The sequence below is a fragment of the Sinohyriopsis cumingii genome, chromosome 8 (genome assembly GCF_028554795.1).
Source record: "Sinohyriopsis cumingii isolate HCF-2022 chromosome 8, ASM2855479v2, whole genome shotgun sequence".
Classification (NCBI taxonomy): Eukaryota; Metazoa; Mollusca; class Bivalvia; order Unionida; family Unionidae; genus Sinohyriopsis; species Sinohyriopsis cumingii.
Genome location: NC_142968.1, coordinates 107,936,540 through 107,956,579, shown reverse-complemented (window position 1 = coordinate 107,956,579; position 20,040 = coordinate 107,936,540). Strand labels below are relative to the sequence as shown.

Sequence of the window (20,040 nt, the reverse complement as noted above, 5' to 3'; positions counted from 1 at the left end):
TCTTTTAGCTCATAGGTTTGTCTGTTTTCATTGGAATACTGGGAATTTATCCTTTTTTTGGTGGGTATTACCAAAGTTTTGAGATTTCTTCATTAATATAAATCACAAATTTAATAACCTAGTAAACAGTCATTGTGTCAGTTCAATAGTACCCCCTCCAAAATTCCACAAATCTAAAACCCATATGAAGAAGATTTCCCAAGGCTATTTACCATAGACATTACATCAGTTCCTCACACCATTTGTTGCTTAAGTGAGTTAATATACCATGTGTGTGCATAGGGTATTATTGTTGATTATATTTTGATAGTTATAGAAAATAATACATTGAGTAGTGTTAAATATGCTGTGTAAACAATAGTTTCAAAATATGCAGTGTAAATAGTAGTGTTAAATATGCCATGTAAACAGTAGTGTTAAACATGCCATGTAAACAGTGTTAAATATGCCATATAAATAGTAGTGTTCAATATGCTATGTAAACAGTAGTGTTAAATATGCCATGTAAACAGCAGTGTTAAATATGCGATGTAAATAGTAGTGTTAAATATGCCATGTAAACAGTAGTGTTAAAATATGCCATGTATAAATAATAGTGTTAATATGCCATGTAAACAGTAGTGTTAAATATGCCACATAAATAGTAGTGTTAAATATGCCATGTAAACAGTAGTGTTAAACAAGTCACGTAAACAGTGTTAAATATGCCATGTAAACAGTAGTGTTAAATATGCCATGTAAATAGTAGTGTTAAATATGCCACATAAATAGTAGTTTTAAATATGCTATGTAAACAGTAGTGTTAAATATGTCACATAAATAGTAGTGTTAAATATGCCATGTAAACAGTAGTGTTAAATATGCCATTTATAAACAGCAGTGTCAAAATATGCCATGTAAATATTAGTGTATAATATACCATGTAAATAGCAGTGTTAAATATGCCAAGTAAATAGTAGTTTTAAAAATGCTATGTAAACATTAGTGTTAAATATGCCAAGTAAATAGTAGTTTTAAATATGCCATGTAAACAGTAGTGTTAAATATGCCATGTAAACAGTAGTTAAATAAGCCATGTAAATAATAGTGTTAAATATGCCATGTAAACAGTAGTTAAATATGCCATGTAAATAGTAGTGTTAAATATACCATGTAAATAATAGTATTAAATATGCCACATAAATAGTAGTGTTAAATATGCAGTGCAAATAGTAGTGTTAAATATGCCACACATATGGTAGTGTTAAATATGCAGTGTAAATAGTAGTGTTAAATATGCAGTGTAAATAGTAATGTTAAATATGCCATGTAAATAGTAGTGTTAAATATGTTGTGTAAATAGTAGTGTTAAATATGCCAAGTAAATAGTAGTGTTAAATATGCTGTGTAAATAGTAGTGTTAAATATGCCAAGTAAATAGTAGTGTTAAATATGCAGTGTAAATGGTAGTGTTATATATGTTCTATAGTTTATTCATCCAGTAAATGCATCAGAGATGAGTTTTGATCACCTGTTACTCTCAGTAAAGACTAGCAAAGGCCAGGGTGACAAATGTCTATCCTAGTAACTGAAAAGATAATCCTACCATGTCATCACAAAAAAACTCGCATTTGATTTCATCTTACAGGCAGGGACTACTTTTTGAAATGTGACAGGCATACTGTAGAAATCTTGTACTGCTACTAGTATTACTACAACTGCTACTGCTGCTACTACTACATCTACCACTGCTAGTTGATAATAATGAGAATAATTTTATTATTATTATTATTATTATTATTATTATTATTCTATGGGTTGCCAATTTCCAATGAAATGTATGAAACTCAATTTAGTAGAGAGAACATATAGAATTCTCAGCAAAAAGAAATTGAAAACAAAATTGCACAAAATATATTTATTTTAATGAAAATGATGACAAAATTATACAAGGATCATATTAATAGACAATGAAAATAATTTAATGTTTTCAATAAAACCAGAAATAAGTACATTGAAACAACTTTGCAGTGCATCATTGTGGATAGACATATACCACTCCCTCAATAACTTGCATCCACATAACTCGTGAATCCACTTATAACTTGGGGTCAAGTGTGATCCCTTTTTTTTTAAAAAATCAGAAAATACCCCAAAAATTGATTCCTATTTCTAGAACTAGAAGAAAATTGTGATCAAAATTCAAAACTGAAACATTGATATATTACTCGTTTTATGGTCAGAAATGGTAGATAGGACCAGGAAATATAATTAGTTACATTTTCTTTCCAAACAACATTCTTAGTACACTGTAATTAAAGATATTCAAGGAAATTTCAATCAATGAAAATGTCACTTATGCCTTGTGTAGCTGTACATTAATATTTAAATACCATTTAAATAAATTTTATGAAGTGAAATTTGTGTTTTAATTCTATCTTTTAGTTCCTCTTAAGTGTAATCATCATAAATGCAATGTGTATTTAAATGTAAAATGTGTCAATCTACTCATAACACCTATGTTTGCCAGCATGTCTCTCTGAACCTAATTAAGTGCCGACCATGTTTTGACAACGGACTTGCGGAAGTATTTATTGCATTGCTGCACTGAATTCAGAGCTGACCTCCTTTGTATTAGGACATTTAGCTGACCTCCATTGTATTATGACATTTATGTCTTTTGAATTAAATAAAGGAGGTGAAATGAAAGAAAAGTTAAAAGGCATGCAAATCCTATATATTTAAAATCTAGCGACCCCAGTCGTATGTCGGGTGACCACACTTCAGTTGTTCAATCAAACACTGTTATAAATGTTATTGAACATGTAATATAATTAAACTATCTTAAATTAACTGACTCATTCATAACTGTGATCAAAGAAGCAAGGCAGCCAAGCAAAATGAATACTTTGTAAAATAAAGAGCTTGGTTTCACAGATACAGTCCATTGTGGGCAAATGATTTTCAGAGAATTCCTGAACACAGATGTTTTCGCATACATGTGTTGGTTGTTGAAACTAGTTGGAACCATCTTTCACATGTTTGACATTTTGAAAATAAATGTTATTTATACAGAATAATGAACAACTTCATAAGAAAAGCATGTTATTAACAATTATTATCGACATGATTGTAAAATGAGGATTCAGTCATTAAACAGCCCAATTCCCAACCCCCCAAACCCAGTTTTCGCTGTCTCTAACTTTAAGTGTATATACACCATAATAATTCTTTATATTGTTCAATTCATTGACGCAATAGGAGCAGTGATTTCTTTTGCACTTAATAGAAACAAAAGATGGGTGGAGTCAACATCAAGTAAGAGAAAGACAAGTCTGTTTATTGTTCTCAGCATATTTAAGTGTAATAACAGTTCACTTGATAAACCCTCTTCCTAAAACTGACCCTGAAGTATTTATTGGTGGCCTAGTGGTTAGATTATCTGCTTCGATGCAGGAGGTCGCAGGTTTGAACTCTGGCCAGGTGATACCAGAGGCTTATAAAAATGATACTTTCACTTAGCGTTTAGAATTAAGTGGTAAGTGATAGGACTGGTTGGCCTGGTGTCAGGATAATGTGACTGAGTGGGACATGATGCTACATGTCTGCAGCATGATGCCCCATTGTGGGACATAACTATAAACTGCCACACTGTAGATATCGCAGCAATAGGAAATTGCTTTTAAAGCTACATTAAAAATCCAAATCAGGCATGCACACACATATTATTGAAACAGAAACTTCATGGTAGACCTACATTAATTTTATTTACACATTTTTGGAATGTTATGAAATAACTTTGATATGTGAAGTGGAATACTCCTGTGCATAGTAATGTGTGAAATATACTCTGGAAGAATAACCTATGGTAATTATGGTCAAATGCAAAATAGCTATAAATGTTTCTAGTTTTGTAGCTACATGACCTGAATAATAGCAAATAATATGGGAACTATTTTCTTAGTATAGTCCTAATTTAACAAGGTGAAATTGACTTGCACAAATTTTTTTCCACCTTTTCAACAGAAAGCATTTCATAAAATACTTATTTTGCAACATAAAATGTCATTGAAAAGAGATTTTTCTGGCCTCTTTGTGTTGTTTTGTTTTAATTATGAAAGTATATGATCATGTGCTTATAAGATCAGTCCAGTTGCAAGCTGTAAAAAAAACAACAGATCTGCAGTTGCATAATGTGCTAACATATCTGGGTCTTTGTAGTTTGTTAGGAGTAATCATTAGAACAGACAATGCAAACCCTGATATGAAGGCACATTATGCTATGTCAGATCAGGATCTTGTTTGCAGTTTGACTCTTATTATAAGTGAGTATATATGGTAAGTGCCAATTTCCATTGTTTTATACAGTCAGAGCCTATTGTATGACACAAGATTGAGTAATATCATATAATTGTAGTAGCCCTCCAGCCCAGTCAGGGTTTACCTAGTCATTTACATCATGGTGTGAAGAGCAGTACAGAAAAAAACAAAACAAGTGTCTGTATTTTAAAGTTATTTGGGTACAGCAGATAAGATGATGTATGTGGTATGCCAAAGAATCTAAAACTATCAGTTTATGTGACATTGTTCATCCATTTTCTATGACAGTCTATATTTTGTATCTCCACTTAAACAGGCAGGTAACCCTGTTTGAGGAGCTGGTGTTACTGAAGGAATATGAAAAGAGAGAGGATGTCCTGGCAGCCAAGGTCACAAACAAACAACAGGAGAAACTGGACATGCAAGCCAAGGTCACTGAATAAATCTATTGAAATGATCTTATGTCATATTCCTGTATATGTTGCTGTTTCAGTTAAGGGCAAGAAGGAGACTAGTCTAGTTTTTATATATCTGCCATAAGGTGGAGTTTATTGTGTGATGATATTGCCAATCAGTATATTATTTTGTTCATTTTTGCTTAATAACTTGAGTTCTCTGCCATTTACCATCATCATTCTTTATAAATAGCTTGCATTTGGGGTAAGGAAGAAGCCTATTTGTTTCAGGGTTATAAAGGTGTGAATAAAGGTCACCATAACTGATAGAAGAAACATTTATGCTGTGCAAAAAAATTAGTTCTACATTTTAGGCCTGGACCATTGTTGTGGATGGCTTGTACTTCTGGTCAAAAGGTCAAGAGTCATAGTTGCTTTTACTTCAAGAAAACTATAGTTATTTGGCATAATAACATCTGTTCTCAAGTTCTTTGACCAAACTGTATGGATGGCTTACTTAGGGTGATAAGGAAACCCATATATTAAGCAGTCAAATTGTAATGGTAAATTTAATTAGAAAATAATGATTTTTGTGCAGTATGTTTAATTCAAAATTACATACCTTGTCCAAAGGTCCAGATCACTTAGACTTGTAGGTCAGTATTCACCAGAATCAACCGTGCCTTACTAGTGTCCCATACAAAGGTCTGTTAAACACATAGGTGAATAATATGCTGTTCATGGTACTCTTGCTTTGCTATGAATAATTTCCAAGCTCGCATCATTTTTTTGCAGCATAAAGCCATCATGGCTGATTTATGGCAGGTCATAAATGGCTAAGGCTTTTGATGGTTTCATATGCTTTTTATTTATTTTATCCTTTTTTTTAACATGATTCTTATTGCAGTTGTTAAAACTGTGCAGCAGTTTCTTTTGTTTATTATTTAACAAGAAACCGAAATTGCAACCTTTAATTTTACATTTAATCTTCTCCCCACTCCAAGTCCGTATGGCTGTCACATTGATAATGACATCTTGTAATAATCACATAATTTCAAGCTGCAAAGTAGGTGTTAGTTTCACAAAATGGGACTACCTTCAGTGGCATTTTTCTTCTTTCATTTGCTTTCTGTAGATTGGTTTCACTGTAAGTTTCCTATGACAATTGCAGATTGTGGATGTTCAGTCCAAGTTGGAGTTGAAAAAGAAGGACATCGAGAAGTTCCAGGATAAAGAGCGAGCCCTGCATTCCCAGTTTGTGTCCTCCTTGGGTGAAAACAACAAGTTTGCAGAGTACCTGACCAAAGTGTTTAAAAAGAGAATTAAGCGGTCAAAGAAGAAGGCTACAGAAGGAGAAGGTAAGTATACTGGCAACATTTTTATGAGATCATGCTGTTTTTATCAAAATTCTCCTGGGATAACATTGGATCTCAGACTTAAAGACCAAATATTTTCACTCTAGATTACTTCACCAAGCATGATTTAGAAATAATAGTTTCAGATATGTCATAATTTTTGTTTCTTGTCAAATGTTAATATTTCAGATACAGTAGAATATGATGCTTAATTTTGAGATTATAAGGCACTTAAATTTGATTGCTCTGGTTCTCTGTCCATCAGTCGATACCATCTTAGCCAGATGGTTAACCTGTGATGGACTGCCATCCACTCTAAACTGAGCCTTGTACTCTCAGTTGCCTTGCATGGAATAATGTAGATAACTCTGGCTAATGGTATGTATACATATATCTATGTATTTATACTTTTTGACACATCAGCAGTATTTATGCATACCGCCATGTCGGCCTATTCTGCGCATCGGGTAATTCTGCGCAACGATATGTCATTTCTGTAAACATTTGATCATGTGCTATTTTGGGTCAAAAATCCATTTTGTATCCAGAAAGAAGAATCGTACATTAATTAAGAAAAGTGGTATTCATAAAGTGTACAAAAAAATCCCACATTTTGACACGAAAAGGGAAAAAAAATGTGATTTCTAAATGGCAACGTGAAGACCCACTCCATGACCTTCTTGAACCTGTAACCCAGAAAATTCGATTTACTATGCATCTTTTAGAATCATACAAATAAATACATTGTACAAAAGATGAAAATGTGTACCTTAAAACAAAACTATTTTAATCCAAGTTTCCTATTTTGTAAGAAGTTGTCCCACACATACAAAATCGTCTGCTACCCAACGTGTCTGCTTGCTGCTAAAACATAAATCTCAACAAATTCCCAGGCGTATAGTCTGTTTCTAAATTCTGTATTAATTTTCCCCTATCAACAAGACATTGTAAACACATTACATCCTATTCATTGTTGTTTCTCTTCCACGTAATAGCTTATTTTTCATAAAATGTTGAACTTTACTAACTTTTTTTTACAAGATCGGTTTAGTTTGCTTAATATCTCTTGCCATTTATTGGCATTTTTATGTTGAATTTTGTAAAACTAGCTATAAACCTGACCTAATTACTTGACTGAACTGCTGACAGAAACAGTCCAAAGTAATATATTTCATTTCTACAGCAAGATGGATAAACATTACATCTTTTCAAAGCTGTGCGCAGAATAGACCGACATATCGCAAGTCAGGAAAACAGGGTGGGGTGGTATCCCCTGTTTCCAAAATTAATATTATTTTGAACAGAATATTCTGGTGACAATTGCATCTTTTGAAATAGTAAGCATTGCTGTATTTTATTTTTGTCAATCGCTCGTATTTGATATGCATTTTGCGTCAGTATTGGAAACAAAAACCTTAGGTGCGCAGAAATGCCAGACAGCAGTGTATATCTGTGTATTCGTACTTTTTGACACAGTAGTACAGTAATAGTTATAAGGTGCTGATTCTGGCTATATGAGCCACAGCCAGGCTTGGAATACCTTAAAAGCTTGTCCTTGCTAATGTTTTTTCAGCAGTAATCACATTGTACCAGTCTGGCAATTTATCCAGATGAAGAGTCATTGCATGCTTTTAATAAAAAGATTACAAATACTTTTATTTATATTTATTTTGCATTAATTTATTTTTATTCATAATTTCATAACTCCATGCTACTACAGTGCTAGACCAGGAAGAGAAGTAACTTTTACAAGTATTTCCTTAGTTTACTTGACTGCACAAACCAAACTTCAGAATCCAGAATTTTAGATTGATGTAGAAAGTGATTTTTCTAATTCTGATCCTAGGTTCAGATGAGGAGAGTGAGTCAGATGATGAGGATGAGTCAGACTGGGATGAAGATGAAGATGAGGATGAAGAGGAACAGGGAGGATTTGACCTCGACATCTGTCCACCAGGCTGTGACCAGGTACTTCCATATTACAAAGATAATTCCATATTTCCCAAAAAGGACATGGAGCTTTTTTTGTATCATTTGTTCAAGATTCAAGTTCCAAAATTTTGGTAGTTCTTGAAGTAATTAAATGCAAATTAGTTAATTCCTCTTTTAAATCTCTATTTTAAATTTTAAATGGATATGCACACAAAAAGATATGATAACTTTTGTCAGGGAGGGGTCTTATAAGAATGCAACCACTGTACACATAAATTGTAATTTCCTTTTAATTTGTACAGAACCTTTATGATGCCACCTGCCAACTACGAGAAAAAAGATTAGACATAGAAGAAGCTTTGGCTGAGGAGAAGAAGACCAATGAAGCCCTAAAGAAGGAGTTGGAGAGTTTGACAAAGAAAGCCAAAGTTATTGATACTGCCCTTAAGACTGCTCAAAATGACCTAGAAGCATTCCAGGTAAACTGACTTCTCACATGTATTCTATGCTTGTAATGTGGTAGCGTGTATATTAGCTTGCTGGATTAATAATGAATGGTTTATTTGTTTGAATCCTTCCCAGACCAATCTAGGTTGGCTGCCATGGTGTAGGTCTATGCAAGACACTTTGCAGCCATTATCTTGGCACTGGTCATTCATATGCAGATATTCTGTTAAACATCAGTCAGTCAGTTCCTCTTCATTAGTACCTTTTTAATCTTCAGCTTGAAATATCACGATTTTAGATGGAAGAGTTAGTTTTGGGTCTTGCCACTGACTCTTTGGTAATTTCCATTACTGGTTCACTCAGTGCAAATTAATTGAACACTGTTAATGACACGAGAAGTAATATGAACAGTTTTGTAATTGATTTGTTCCAGTGCATATCTGTAACTCTGTCAAACACCATTTTGTGAGATATGACAAAATGTTATGTGCAATTTGAGTAGCTTCTTTTAGATCTGATTTTTTTTCCTCAGTGTGATCCATATTCTTGTATGTGAAATGCAAACAAACTGTCTTGAGGGTCCAGCTATTTCTTATGCTAATAAGTTGCAGATTGTATGAAATATGCACACAGCCAAATCCATCCAATTCCTTGTTGTCATCATAATAAAAATTTCACTATACCTGCCATTCTTCTCCACTCCCTAACAGAAGACTCCTATATTGAACTCCTTCCCAACAGCTCTGTTACCATGTGCTTTCAAATAGATAATGATGGTTAGCTGGTCTTTTGCACAAGTTTCTTACATGAACCATATATAGATATATACGTGAACCATATATAGATATATACATGAACCATATATAGATATTCTGTCTATATTCATTCAGATTCAGTATTGAATACAAGATACTATGTGAAAGTTCAAAGTATTGATGCCTATTTGAAACCTCTGAAATATATGTCAGTCTCCAAGCTAGAATTTAGCAAGACAGCTCATTGTATTTATGTTTAACATATCAAAGCTTTAGCTGGCACAAGTTACCATTAAAAACACCACTGTATTGTAAGAATGAAGTGTCAAATACTGCAAATTTAGATGAGAAACAAAACAAAGAACCATGTGTATTTTCCAAAGAATGTTAAAAAAATTGCAAATTTACCTGGATAACGATGTAATTATGTTCAGCAAATGAAAGCTTTAACTATAGTCATCTGAAAGATATCTCCTAAATGTTTCTGTAACGAGAACAGTCACAATATTTGAATTTGAAATATTATGAGTATATTGAACAATGAATAAAGAAATTAATAAATGAAGAAAATCTTATATCAAGAGTTATTTAATATTGAACGGGTAAGCTAAACATATTTGTTGCACATCTTTAATGTAAACATGACAGAATAGCAATCCCAGTCTGTTTTTTAAAGATAGCATAAATAAAGGAAACTTATTCCAAATTAAAATCTCATTGCAACCTCTTCAAATCAGTTTGAATTGTTAAGGTATTGCAACTAAAACCAAAATTACAGTAACTTAAAGTTGATAAAAATTGATTCATTTTAGTCTTATATAAGGCCTGGTTTGCTATCCTAGATGATGGCCCCAAGACAGTATTGTTTGTTCTTTAAAATGTAACTTTTTGTCTTTAAAGATATTGCTATGAAATTCAACATTCCTTTGTAAATTTTCCTGTTGAATGCATCTGTACTGTCAGATGTTTTGCAGGTGTAGTTGGTAACAAAGTTAACTAAGAAAAATTATGTAAAAATACTACCATTTTATTTATGAACTTTACAAAGGATTTTTTATTCAAAGTATTAAATTGTGGGTCCTACTTTGAAATGACATTTGTAAGTTCACTAGCAGTTCTGTATGAACTCTCAGTGAAAGTCTAATGTCAAGTACAACTCCATTTTGAAGATTGGAGATGGAATTTGTTCATGGACATGGTTCAGTATTATTTCATATATCCAGCAGAAGGGGCCAGGATAATCCATTCTGCAGTGCAAAAGGACCACAAGGCCGGAACAGCTAAGGAAATCTATATTACTGGAATAACTTCCATACACATCAGTCTACAAACGAGGACCAACTACTGTACTATATATAATTATAGTATTTTTTTTGTAAAACTAGTATTCATGATAATTTAAAAAGGGGCTTGTAAGTTTTATAATTTTCACTTATAATCAAAACAATTTTTATTATTTTCTTAAACTAGCAAATGATTTGAATGAGAAAACTAAAATTTTTTTGTTAACTACGATTTTGAGTAGTTATGAAGACCGCTTGTCTCGACAAATTCACAAACGATGAGCACTTTTAAAATACATGAATAAATTCTAAAAATTGATTTAGATCATTGTGTTTGTTAGCCATAAGTTATAGCAACTATATTGTGGACATTTACTGATCAAAATAGTGTTTATACTAATGGTTACAAATGTTTGTTTACTAATATTATAAAATGTTCAAGATGGTGTCTGTACCACACGCTTCATGAAGTCAAAAACCTCAAAACTTTCTTCCCTTTAAAGCAAAATCTAGCACACATGATTTCCTTTGCAACAGACGTTTTATATATGAAATTAAAGATGAGAATATGCAGAATCTAATGGTATGTAAAGATAATTTATAAACTTTGAGGATTATATTCAGTCAATACTTGAATCTGCATCAAAAAATCTTCGTCATGGATTTTACATTTTAATTCTTCAAATTTTGCACTGACCATCATTTAATTTTCTGAATGACTGGAAATTTTCATGAATATTCATGATCATTAACCTGGTTGCATAATTTTCCAAATGAACCACACGTTACACACAAGTCCCTGAACTACTGATTTTGTACAGGAAGTGTAATTACCTGTAATTTACTTGTAAACCTGTGATAAAATGTAAATCCAAACAAGTAACAGTAACAAATAATATATATTAGAAATTTAATTTTATAGACTATTATTTCATATATACCTTCCAGCAATCTTTAATAAAGAAAGTTACTAACACATGGAAAGTGCAGTGACCATGTACAACTGACAATTCCAGGGGATAAATGCCCTGCACTAGGGTTGCTAGACAGGGTAGAAAAACAATTTACCAGTCATGTGTACATTTTATTCTGGTTGAGTCAGATGGCAAAAAGCTACATTGTTGTGAAATGAAATGAGTTTACTTACAAAGCAAACAAAGAATATGTTCCGAGATTTGTGAGCATTATTTAATTCTTTATTAAAGTTAGTAAACAGTTTAGTTGAAATGGATATAATATTTCATAAGGAGTGAATGTGATGTGCATAGGCAGCATTAGTGCCTTTATCCTCTGTAATATCTTATAATTGTACGTTTCTATTTTGGCTTAGTTTTTGGTGTATTTTACTTGAATTTTTTAATTTGACCCCTGTGAGATTTTCTGATTGGAATAGTACTTCTGTGTGATTTTCACATTTATTAATAACTTCAGGGGTCCTATGATCTCCTCAGCTTTCTGTATGTGGGTCCAGGAACTATAATGAGTCTATCTAGGACAGGACTTGAAAAGAAATTTTTTAAAATCAACACAACTTCTGGTCACAATTTGTATAGTCTAGAAGTTTTCCAAAAATTTCAGCCATTGGGATTATTTATATAAGAATTTGTTTCCTATCGGAATATAATTGTATCAGCTACTGAATAATATTTTCTTCTTTTTGTATTAGCTCCTTTCTTCTTCCAAAACATTACCCAATCATAATACCTTGGGAGAATTACTACTTCCTTACAAATCCAGCCCTCCCAGGCTAACACTTTTTAGCTAAGAACCTAAAAGTTATTTGTATTCATAGATGGCAGTTCATTGAGTGATATCCGCATGATACATTGAATGTTTGTAAATCTTTTGAATACTCCAGTTACTATTTCAACATGTACTGCGTAGAACACTCTCAACAGACAGAGTGGCTTTGCAGTCCATATACAAGTATTTTGAAAGTTTTCTACCATAAAGCCAGTTTTAAAACTATTAAAGTACGTTTGATTTTTCTTTCAGCTTGAGAAACAGCAGAAGTTGAATGACCTAGATGTGGTTGTCTCCCTTAAGTTACACCAGATTCAGTACATGGTCAATGGGGCTCTGCCACAGGACTTATCACAAACACTTATTTTTGACTCCTTTGGAGTGGTACGCCTTCAGGGCAGGATAAAGGAACTGGAACAAGAAAAGCATTTACAGAAAAAACAGATGAAGTTAGTGCATATTTTCTTTTTCTGTACATTGTTTCATTTGAATATTTACAGATTTGGAAAGTCAAGCATAAAGACAATAAAAAGCAATGTAAGAACAATGGAAATTCAAATTAGGTCTTGAGGTTGTAGTAACAGTTATAGTCAGAACAATGGATATTTAAATTAGGTCTTCAGGTTGTAGTAGCAGTATATTGTAAGAACAATGGAAATTCAAATTAGGTCTTGATATAGTAATAGCAGTAACAATAAGAACAATGGAAATTCAAATTAAGTCTTAAGGTTGTAGTAGCAGTTATAATCAACAATGGAAATTCAAATTAGGTCTTTAGGTTGTAGTAGCAGTTATAGTTAGAGTCAGAACAATGGGAATTCAAATTAGGTCTTGATATAGTAATAGCAGTAACAGTTAAAACAATGGAAATGCAAATTAAGCCTTGATATAGTAATATCAGTAACAGTTAAAACAATGGAAATTCAAATTAGGTCCCGAGGTTGTAGTAGCAGTTATAGTCAGAGCAATGGAAATTCAAATTAGGTCTTCAGGTAGTAATAGCAGTAACAATAAGAACAATGGAATCTCAAATTAAGTCTTAAGGTTATAGTAGCAGTTATGGTCTGAACAATGGAAATTTAAATTAGGTCTTGATATAGTAATAGCAGTAACAATAAGAACAATGGAAATTCAAAATTAGGCCTTGATATAGTAATAGCAGTAACAGTTAAAACAATGGAAATGCAAATTAGGTCTTAAGGTTGTGGTAGCAATATATTGTCAGAACAATGGAAATTCAATTAGATCTTGAGGTTGTAGTAGCAGTAACAATAAGAAAAATGGAAATTCAAATTAGGCCTTGATATAATAATAGCACTTATAGTCAGAACAATGGAAATTCAAATTAGGTCTTGAGGTTGTAGTAGCAGTTATAGTCAGAAGAATGGAAATTCAGATTAGGTCCTGAGGTAGTAATGACAGTAACATTAAGAACAATGGAAATTCAAATTAGGTCTTGAGGTAGTAATCACTGTAACATTAAGAACAATGGAAATTCAAATTAGGTCTGGAAGTTGTAGTAGCAGTTATAGTCAGAAGAATGGAAATTCAAATTAGGTCTTGAGGTAGTAATAGCAGTAACAGTAAAAACAACGGAAATTCCAAAATTTGGGCCTGGGAACAAACTATCAATAATATCTAATTTGTTAGGAAATTAGTTCATTATCAGACAGCTACAACACCAAAGGTAGTCCCTGAGTTCTGAAACCACAAAGGGGAAGAAGGTTTATCAACATTGTTTACAGACATCATTCTTTGTATTAATATAGGAGATTGTATTAAATCTTGTCATTTCATGTACTCTTAAAACCTTTTGGATGTAGTATTGAAAAGTATTTACATTCTTAAACTTCAGTTGGATTAATGTTAAATTGCAGTTCTTTCAGAATTATGGTAACTTGGTTCCTCTCTTTGCATGCTACATTTTCATGGTACAAATACACTGCAACTATTAAAACTATTGTAAGTAATTTTTGAGTTTTAAGATTTATTTTAAGCTTTCGGCTTATAAAGTTTCCTTAAAACAGGGCATGAAAATTCATCCTCTTTAACATTTGTCTTCACAATTGTAACATTCATAGCTATATCCAGCTGCAAAATTCTTATGTTCATCTGTAACATTCATATATCAGCTGTAACATTCCTATATTCTGCTTTAAACATCCCTATATCCAGCTGTAGCATTCCTATATCCATCTGTAACATTCCTATATCCAGCTGTAACATATATTCTGCTTTTAAATATCCCTATGTCCATCTGTAACATTCCTATATCCATGTGTAGCATTCCTATATCCAGCTGTAACATTAATTTATTCAGCTTTAAACATTCCTGTATCTAGCTGTAACTTTTCTATATCCAGCTGTAACATTCATATATGCATCTGTAAATATTCATATATCCAGATGTAAACATTCCTTTATCCAGCTGTAACATTCTTATATCCAGCTGCAACATTCATTTATTCAGCTTTAAACATTCCTATATCTAGCTGTAACTTTCCTATATCCAGCTGTAACATTCATATATGCAGCTGTAAATATTCATATATCCAGATGTAAACATTCCTTTATCCAGCTGTAACATTCTTATATCCAGCTGTAACATTCATTTATTCAGCTTTAAATATTCCTATATCTAGCTGTAACATTCCCATATCCAGCTGTAAATACTCTGTATTGAGTGTAAAAATGATATATCACATTCCACTGTTCTTCAGAGAGTCCAAGAAAACCCATGTTCAGTTGATAAAGGACAGAAAGATTTTTGAACAGAAGATACAGGAGATGGAGGCAGAATGTGATGAGATGTTGATCAGCAAGTTTGGCAGAATTGTAGATCTTGAAAAATTGGAAACTGTCACTGTGAATCGCACAATAGAGGAACTGAAAGAAAAAATGCGAATGACAGAAATGCAGTGTTCAGAAGAACTTACACAGTGGGATGTAAGTAATTTAGGTAGTAGAGAAAATAATGTGAAAGAAAATATTTATTTGACTAGTGAATTATCTTGGTTAATAAACCCATATTGTATTTTTTAAAGTATTATACACATACAATAATACCTGATGGCATCACGTTTTGATGTCATGTAAGGCAAAAATGTGATAGCTGAGGCATCTATATTTATTTTGAAGTCAGTTCACTTAACATTTTTGCTGTTTTATTGAAAAAGTTTTTATGTGATAAATAGAAGCTTACTCTCTTGCTTGGATCAAATGAAATTTATGAAACTTAGGGAATAACTTCAGACTTTTACTTATCAAAAATATAAATGACAAATATTCTATATCTGATAGTCATGGTTTGATAGTTACCTACCTGAAATAATTGTACATGATCAGTAGATTTACTTTGCTTTCAGAACCATTCGATTTTACTTTGCTTTCAGAACAATTAGATTTACTTTGCTTTTAGAACCATTCGATTTACTTTGCTTTCAGAACAATTAGATTTACTTTGCTTTCAGGACCATTCGATTTACTTAGCTTTCAGAACAATTAGATTTACTTTGCTTTCAGAACCATTTGATTTACTTTTCTTTCAGAACAATTAGATTTACTTTGCTTTCAGAACAATTAGATTTACTTTGCTTTCAGAACCATTTGATTTACTTTTCTTTCAGAACAATTAGATTTACTTTGCTTTCAGAACAATTAGATTTACTTTGCTTTCAGAAACATTAGATTTACTTTGCTTTCAGAACAATTAGATTTACTTTCCTTTCAGAACCATTAGATTTACTTTCCTTTCAGAACAATTAGATTTACTTTCCTTTCAGAACAATTAGATTTACTTAGCTTTCAGAACTATTAGATTTACTTTGCTTTCAGAACCATTAGATTTACTTTGCTTTCAGAACCATTAGACTTACTTCGCTTTCATAACAATGAGATTTGCTTTGCTTTCAGAACCATTAGATTTACTTTGCTTTCAGAACCATTAGACTTACTTTGCTTTCAGAACAATTAGATTTACTTTGCTTTCAAGATTTCACATATCCATAAATCATTCATATTCAGCCAGTTTGTGATGATAAGGTCTGCATCTAATACTGCAGAACTGTGTGATATTTTTCTATCAGACAGTTTCTGTTGATGATAAAAAAACTCAACTTTGAAGTAAATTTACAATGCAGCCTCCAGGCATATGATAGGAAAAATAATATATATTGGAAAAGAAATCAATGGAAAAATAATGTATATTCGACAAGAAATCATTGGAATATTAATGTATATTGGACAAGAAATCATTGGAAAGAAATCATAGGAAAAATAATGTTTATTGGATAAGAAACCATAGGAAATAAATAATAGAAAAAGGAATGTATCTTGGACAAGAAATCATAGGATATATAATGTATATTCGATAAGAAATCATAGGAAAAATAACGTGTATTGGATGAGAAATCATAGGAAAGAAAAATAAGAAAAATTATATATATTGGACAAGAAATAATAGGAGAAATAATATATATTGGACAAGAAATCATAGGAAAAATAATTTATATTGGACATGAAATCATAGGAAAATGTATACCGGACAATAAATAATTATTTCGATTGAGAACGAACAATAGGAACAGTCTTTTAAAAAAAATACATTTGAAAATTTAGAATTCTTTGTGATCAAAATTAGTTCAGTTTGCTTTTTTACTTTGCTTTCAGAACAATTAGATTTACTTTGCTTTCAAGATTTCACCTATCCATAAGTCATTCATATTCAGCTAGTTTGTGATTATAAGGTCTGCCTCTACTACTGCAGAATTGTGTGATATTTTTGTATCAAACAGTTTCTGTTGATGATAAACAGACTCAGCTTTAAAGTAAATTTACAATGCAGCCTCCAGGCATATCATAGAAAAAATAATGTATATTGGAAATCAATGGAAAAATAATGTATATTCAACAAGAAATCATAGGAAAGAAATAATAGTAAAAATAATGTATATTGGACAAGAAATCATAGGAAAATTAATGTATATTGGCCAAGAAATCATTGGAAAGAAATCATATGAAAAATAATGTTTATTGGATAAGAAGCCATAGGAAATAAATAATAGGAAAAGGAATGTATCTTGGACAAGAAATCCTAGGATATATAATGTATATTGGATAAGAAATCATAGGACAAATAATGTATATTGGATGAGAAATCATGGGAAAGAAAAATAGGAAAAATAATGTATATTGGACAAGAAATAATAGGAGAAATAATGTATATTGAACAATAAATCATAGGAAAAATAAGGTATATTGGGCATGAAATCATAGGAAAATGTATACTGGACAAGAAATAATTATTTCGATTGAGAACGAACAATAGGAACAGTCTTTTTAAAAAAAATATATTTGAAAATTTAAAATTCTTCGTGATCAAAATTAGTTCAGTTTGTTTGTGATCAAAATTAGTGTGCTAAATATTGAATCATGTCATATCACATTTTTTTCATCTTTTGCCTATCAATTATCCTGTCTACACATAGGGTTGTCATTATCCACAAATTCTTCATTTTTGAGGTGATTTTTTAAGGAGTTGCACTGAAATTTGCACCTTAATTTATTGTAAAAATGTGCTGATGGCAAATGTGCCTTGTTTATATTTGTAATATATTATATGTTTTGTCATTGCTGTAATACATGTTTCTTCTAACATTATAAATGATACATCATGTAAATTTTGTTTCCTTTCAGGAAAAATTATCAGAAAAGAAAGTTAGAATAACAGAATTGATAAAAGAAAACACAAAAAGACTTAATCACCTGTCAACACTTGTAACAGAGAAGAAGAAATTTGAACAATCATTGGATTCAAGGCAGAAGAATTTGGTAAGTTATAAAATATTTAGAATAGTGTCTCTAAATTAAGTCACTGTTAAGTTGCATTATTTATTAGACTTCAGTTTATCCTTAAAACAGTTTTTTTTTCTTCCAAGGATTTCATGACAACGATGTCAATTTGAATCTTTTCAATATAATATTTTTTGGTTAATTGGTTATTTTGTTATTTAAAAGACACTGTGTTAGTCAGTTTATGGAGACAATCATGCAGCCTCCAATAGTGTTGTTATACTTTGAAAATATTTTCTGCTGTCAGTTGTAATTTTCATTTGAAAGAAAATAAAACATTATGAACACTCAATTTTTTTCATGTTGATGGTTTCCAAAGAGCCTAAATTTTAAGTTCTGAACTGTGTTTGTCTGTCAAATGCATTATCTGATGACATTAAGACAATGTTGATGGCTTGAAATATGAATAATGAAGAAGTCTATCTTTTGGAGTCAAAAGTTCAAAGGTCAGGGTAACTGTGGCTGAAAGAAGCAAAAATCATTTTTGCACAAACATTTAAGGACTGCTAAACATGGGGCAGGTGTATAATGTGCATTTTATGATCCTCTTATTTTATGTGCTTATTATAGAGTAGTTCAGCTGTTCATACACAAATGTTTCTTCTGTACTTTGTTTGACAGGGAGAGGAGTACTCAGGTCAGCGTAAGTCCGACATTCATGAACGTCAGAGGCTGATACAGCTTGTACAGCTTCAAGCTCAGGAAATTGATGCTCTCAAAGAAGAGATCATGTTGTTATCACGGAAAGGAGGGCACATTCTCCCACCTGCTCAGCCGCCCTTACCCCAGAGCCCACCCAACATGAGAACAATCAGCCAATAGAATATGTCAAGCTAATTTTGGTGTTTTGGACTATAACTACTCTGTGATAATGTGTTTGTTTTGTGATGCTGGCACATCTCTGGTATGGATCTGAGCCTGAACAAACTGAACACTGTCAGTTTAGGTAGTCCAGGATTTATGAAATGATGTGGAATTACAGTTGTCCATAGGCTTATTATCGTTTTCCATGGGCATATAATCTTAAGGAAATAAAGTTTTCTGATATGAGACAAGATAGGAAAGAAATACAGTTCAATCTCATTAGCTTGAACATGTCTGACTTGAATGCCCATCACTACTTGATCTTGTTTCTAAGATTCAAAAAAAAAGTCCATAATTGTTTTAAACCTTGTTCATTCCAACTACAGGTATCTTGAACTGAATTGCTAGGTTATGTGCGTGTTTACGCTATTGAGATTTTAATATAGTTAAAAGAGAATAATATTTCATAAGGTGAACCTAACTTTAGAAGTGCTTTTAATTGTACTAAATTTCCTTTTAGCATACAGTATGTGAAAGGAAAAAGTATTATAAATTGCATCTGAACTGTATAAAGGAAAATTTTAAGTAAATTTTCATTTTTGAGCTTCAGTCATTTAGATGTAAAAATTAAAAATTGCCATCATTCAGTCTTTTAGATGAAAAGGCAGTTGGATCAAAGATTTCTCTCCGTATAAATTCATCAGTTTAAATCAGGTGCACTGATTTAGTGGCCCATGTTGTTTGAATACAAAATGTATTTGTATTTTTATGAAATCCGTCCATGTATTCTCAAAAGATATATTAATTTAATGCAAATAAAAAACAGATAAATCAAAACCAAACCTTAATGTTATTTTATTCCCCTGCACCGAATGGACAAGATGACATAGAAATAATCATTACCCATCCACCTTTCCATCCATGTCAGATTCTAAATTCATGACTCCAGTAATATAGCCCAACAAGGGTTCAAAGTTTCATAGCAGCAATCAGCATGCCAAAAAGGGTCCTAAATGTTTAGACACTACCATCTATGGTATAAGAAATTGAATAAACTGTGGCTAAGAATTTGGTTGTATGCCAACTTTGAAAAGGTGATGTTAGAGTTGCCAGCTCCCCAACTGATCTTTGTATTTCATCTTGTTTCCAGGAGAACCACATATGGAGCTTAAAACAA

The 20,040-nt window shown here is 31.9% G+C and overlaps 1 protein-coding gene across 2 annotated transcripts in view; it reads left to right on the top strand.

Moving 5' to 3' along the window:
* LOC149794343 (cilia- and flagella-associated protein 44-like) overlaps positions 1–19,705 on the top strand; it is a 108,068-nt gene extending 88,363 nt beyond the window's left edge. For both annotated transcript variants that reach the window (XM_089968493.1, XM_089968492.1), the window contains 8 exons: positions 4,616–4,730; positions 5,866–6,052; positions 7,896–8,017; positions 8,284–8,460; positions 12,462–12,658; positions 14,930–15,155; positions 17,904–18,038; positions 18,681–19,705. In XM_089968493.1, coding sequence (XP_089824619.1) covers positions 4,616–4,730; positions 5,866–6,052; positions 7,896–8,017; positions 8,284–8,460; positions 12,462–12,658; positions 14,930–15,155; positions 17,904–18,038; positions 18,681–18,881 — 1,360 coding nt within the window. In that variant the 3' untranslated portion in view covers positions 18,882–19,705. The remainder of the gene's footprint in view (positions 1–4,615; positions 4,731–5,865; positions 6,053–7,895; positions 8,018–8,283; positions 8,461–12,461; positions 12,659–14,929; positions 15,156–17,903; positions 18,039–18,680) is intronic.
* Positions 19,706–20,040: the final 335 nt, after the last annotated feature.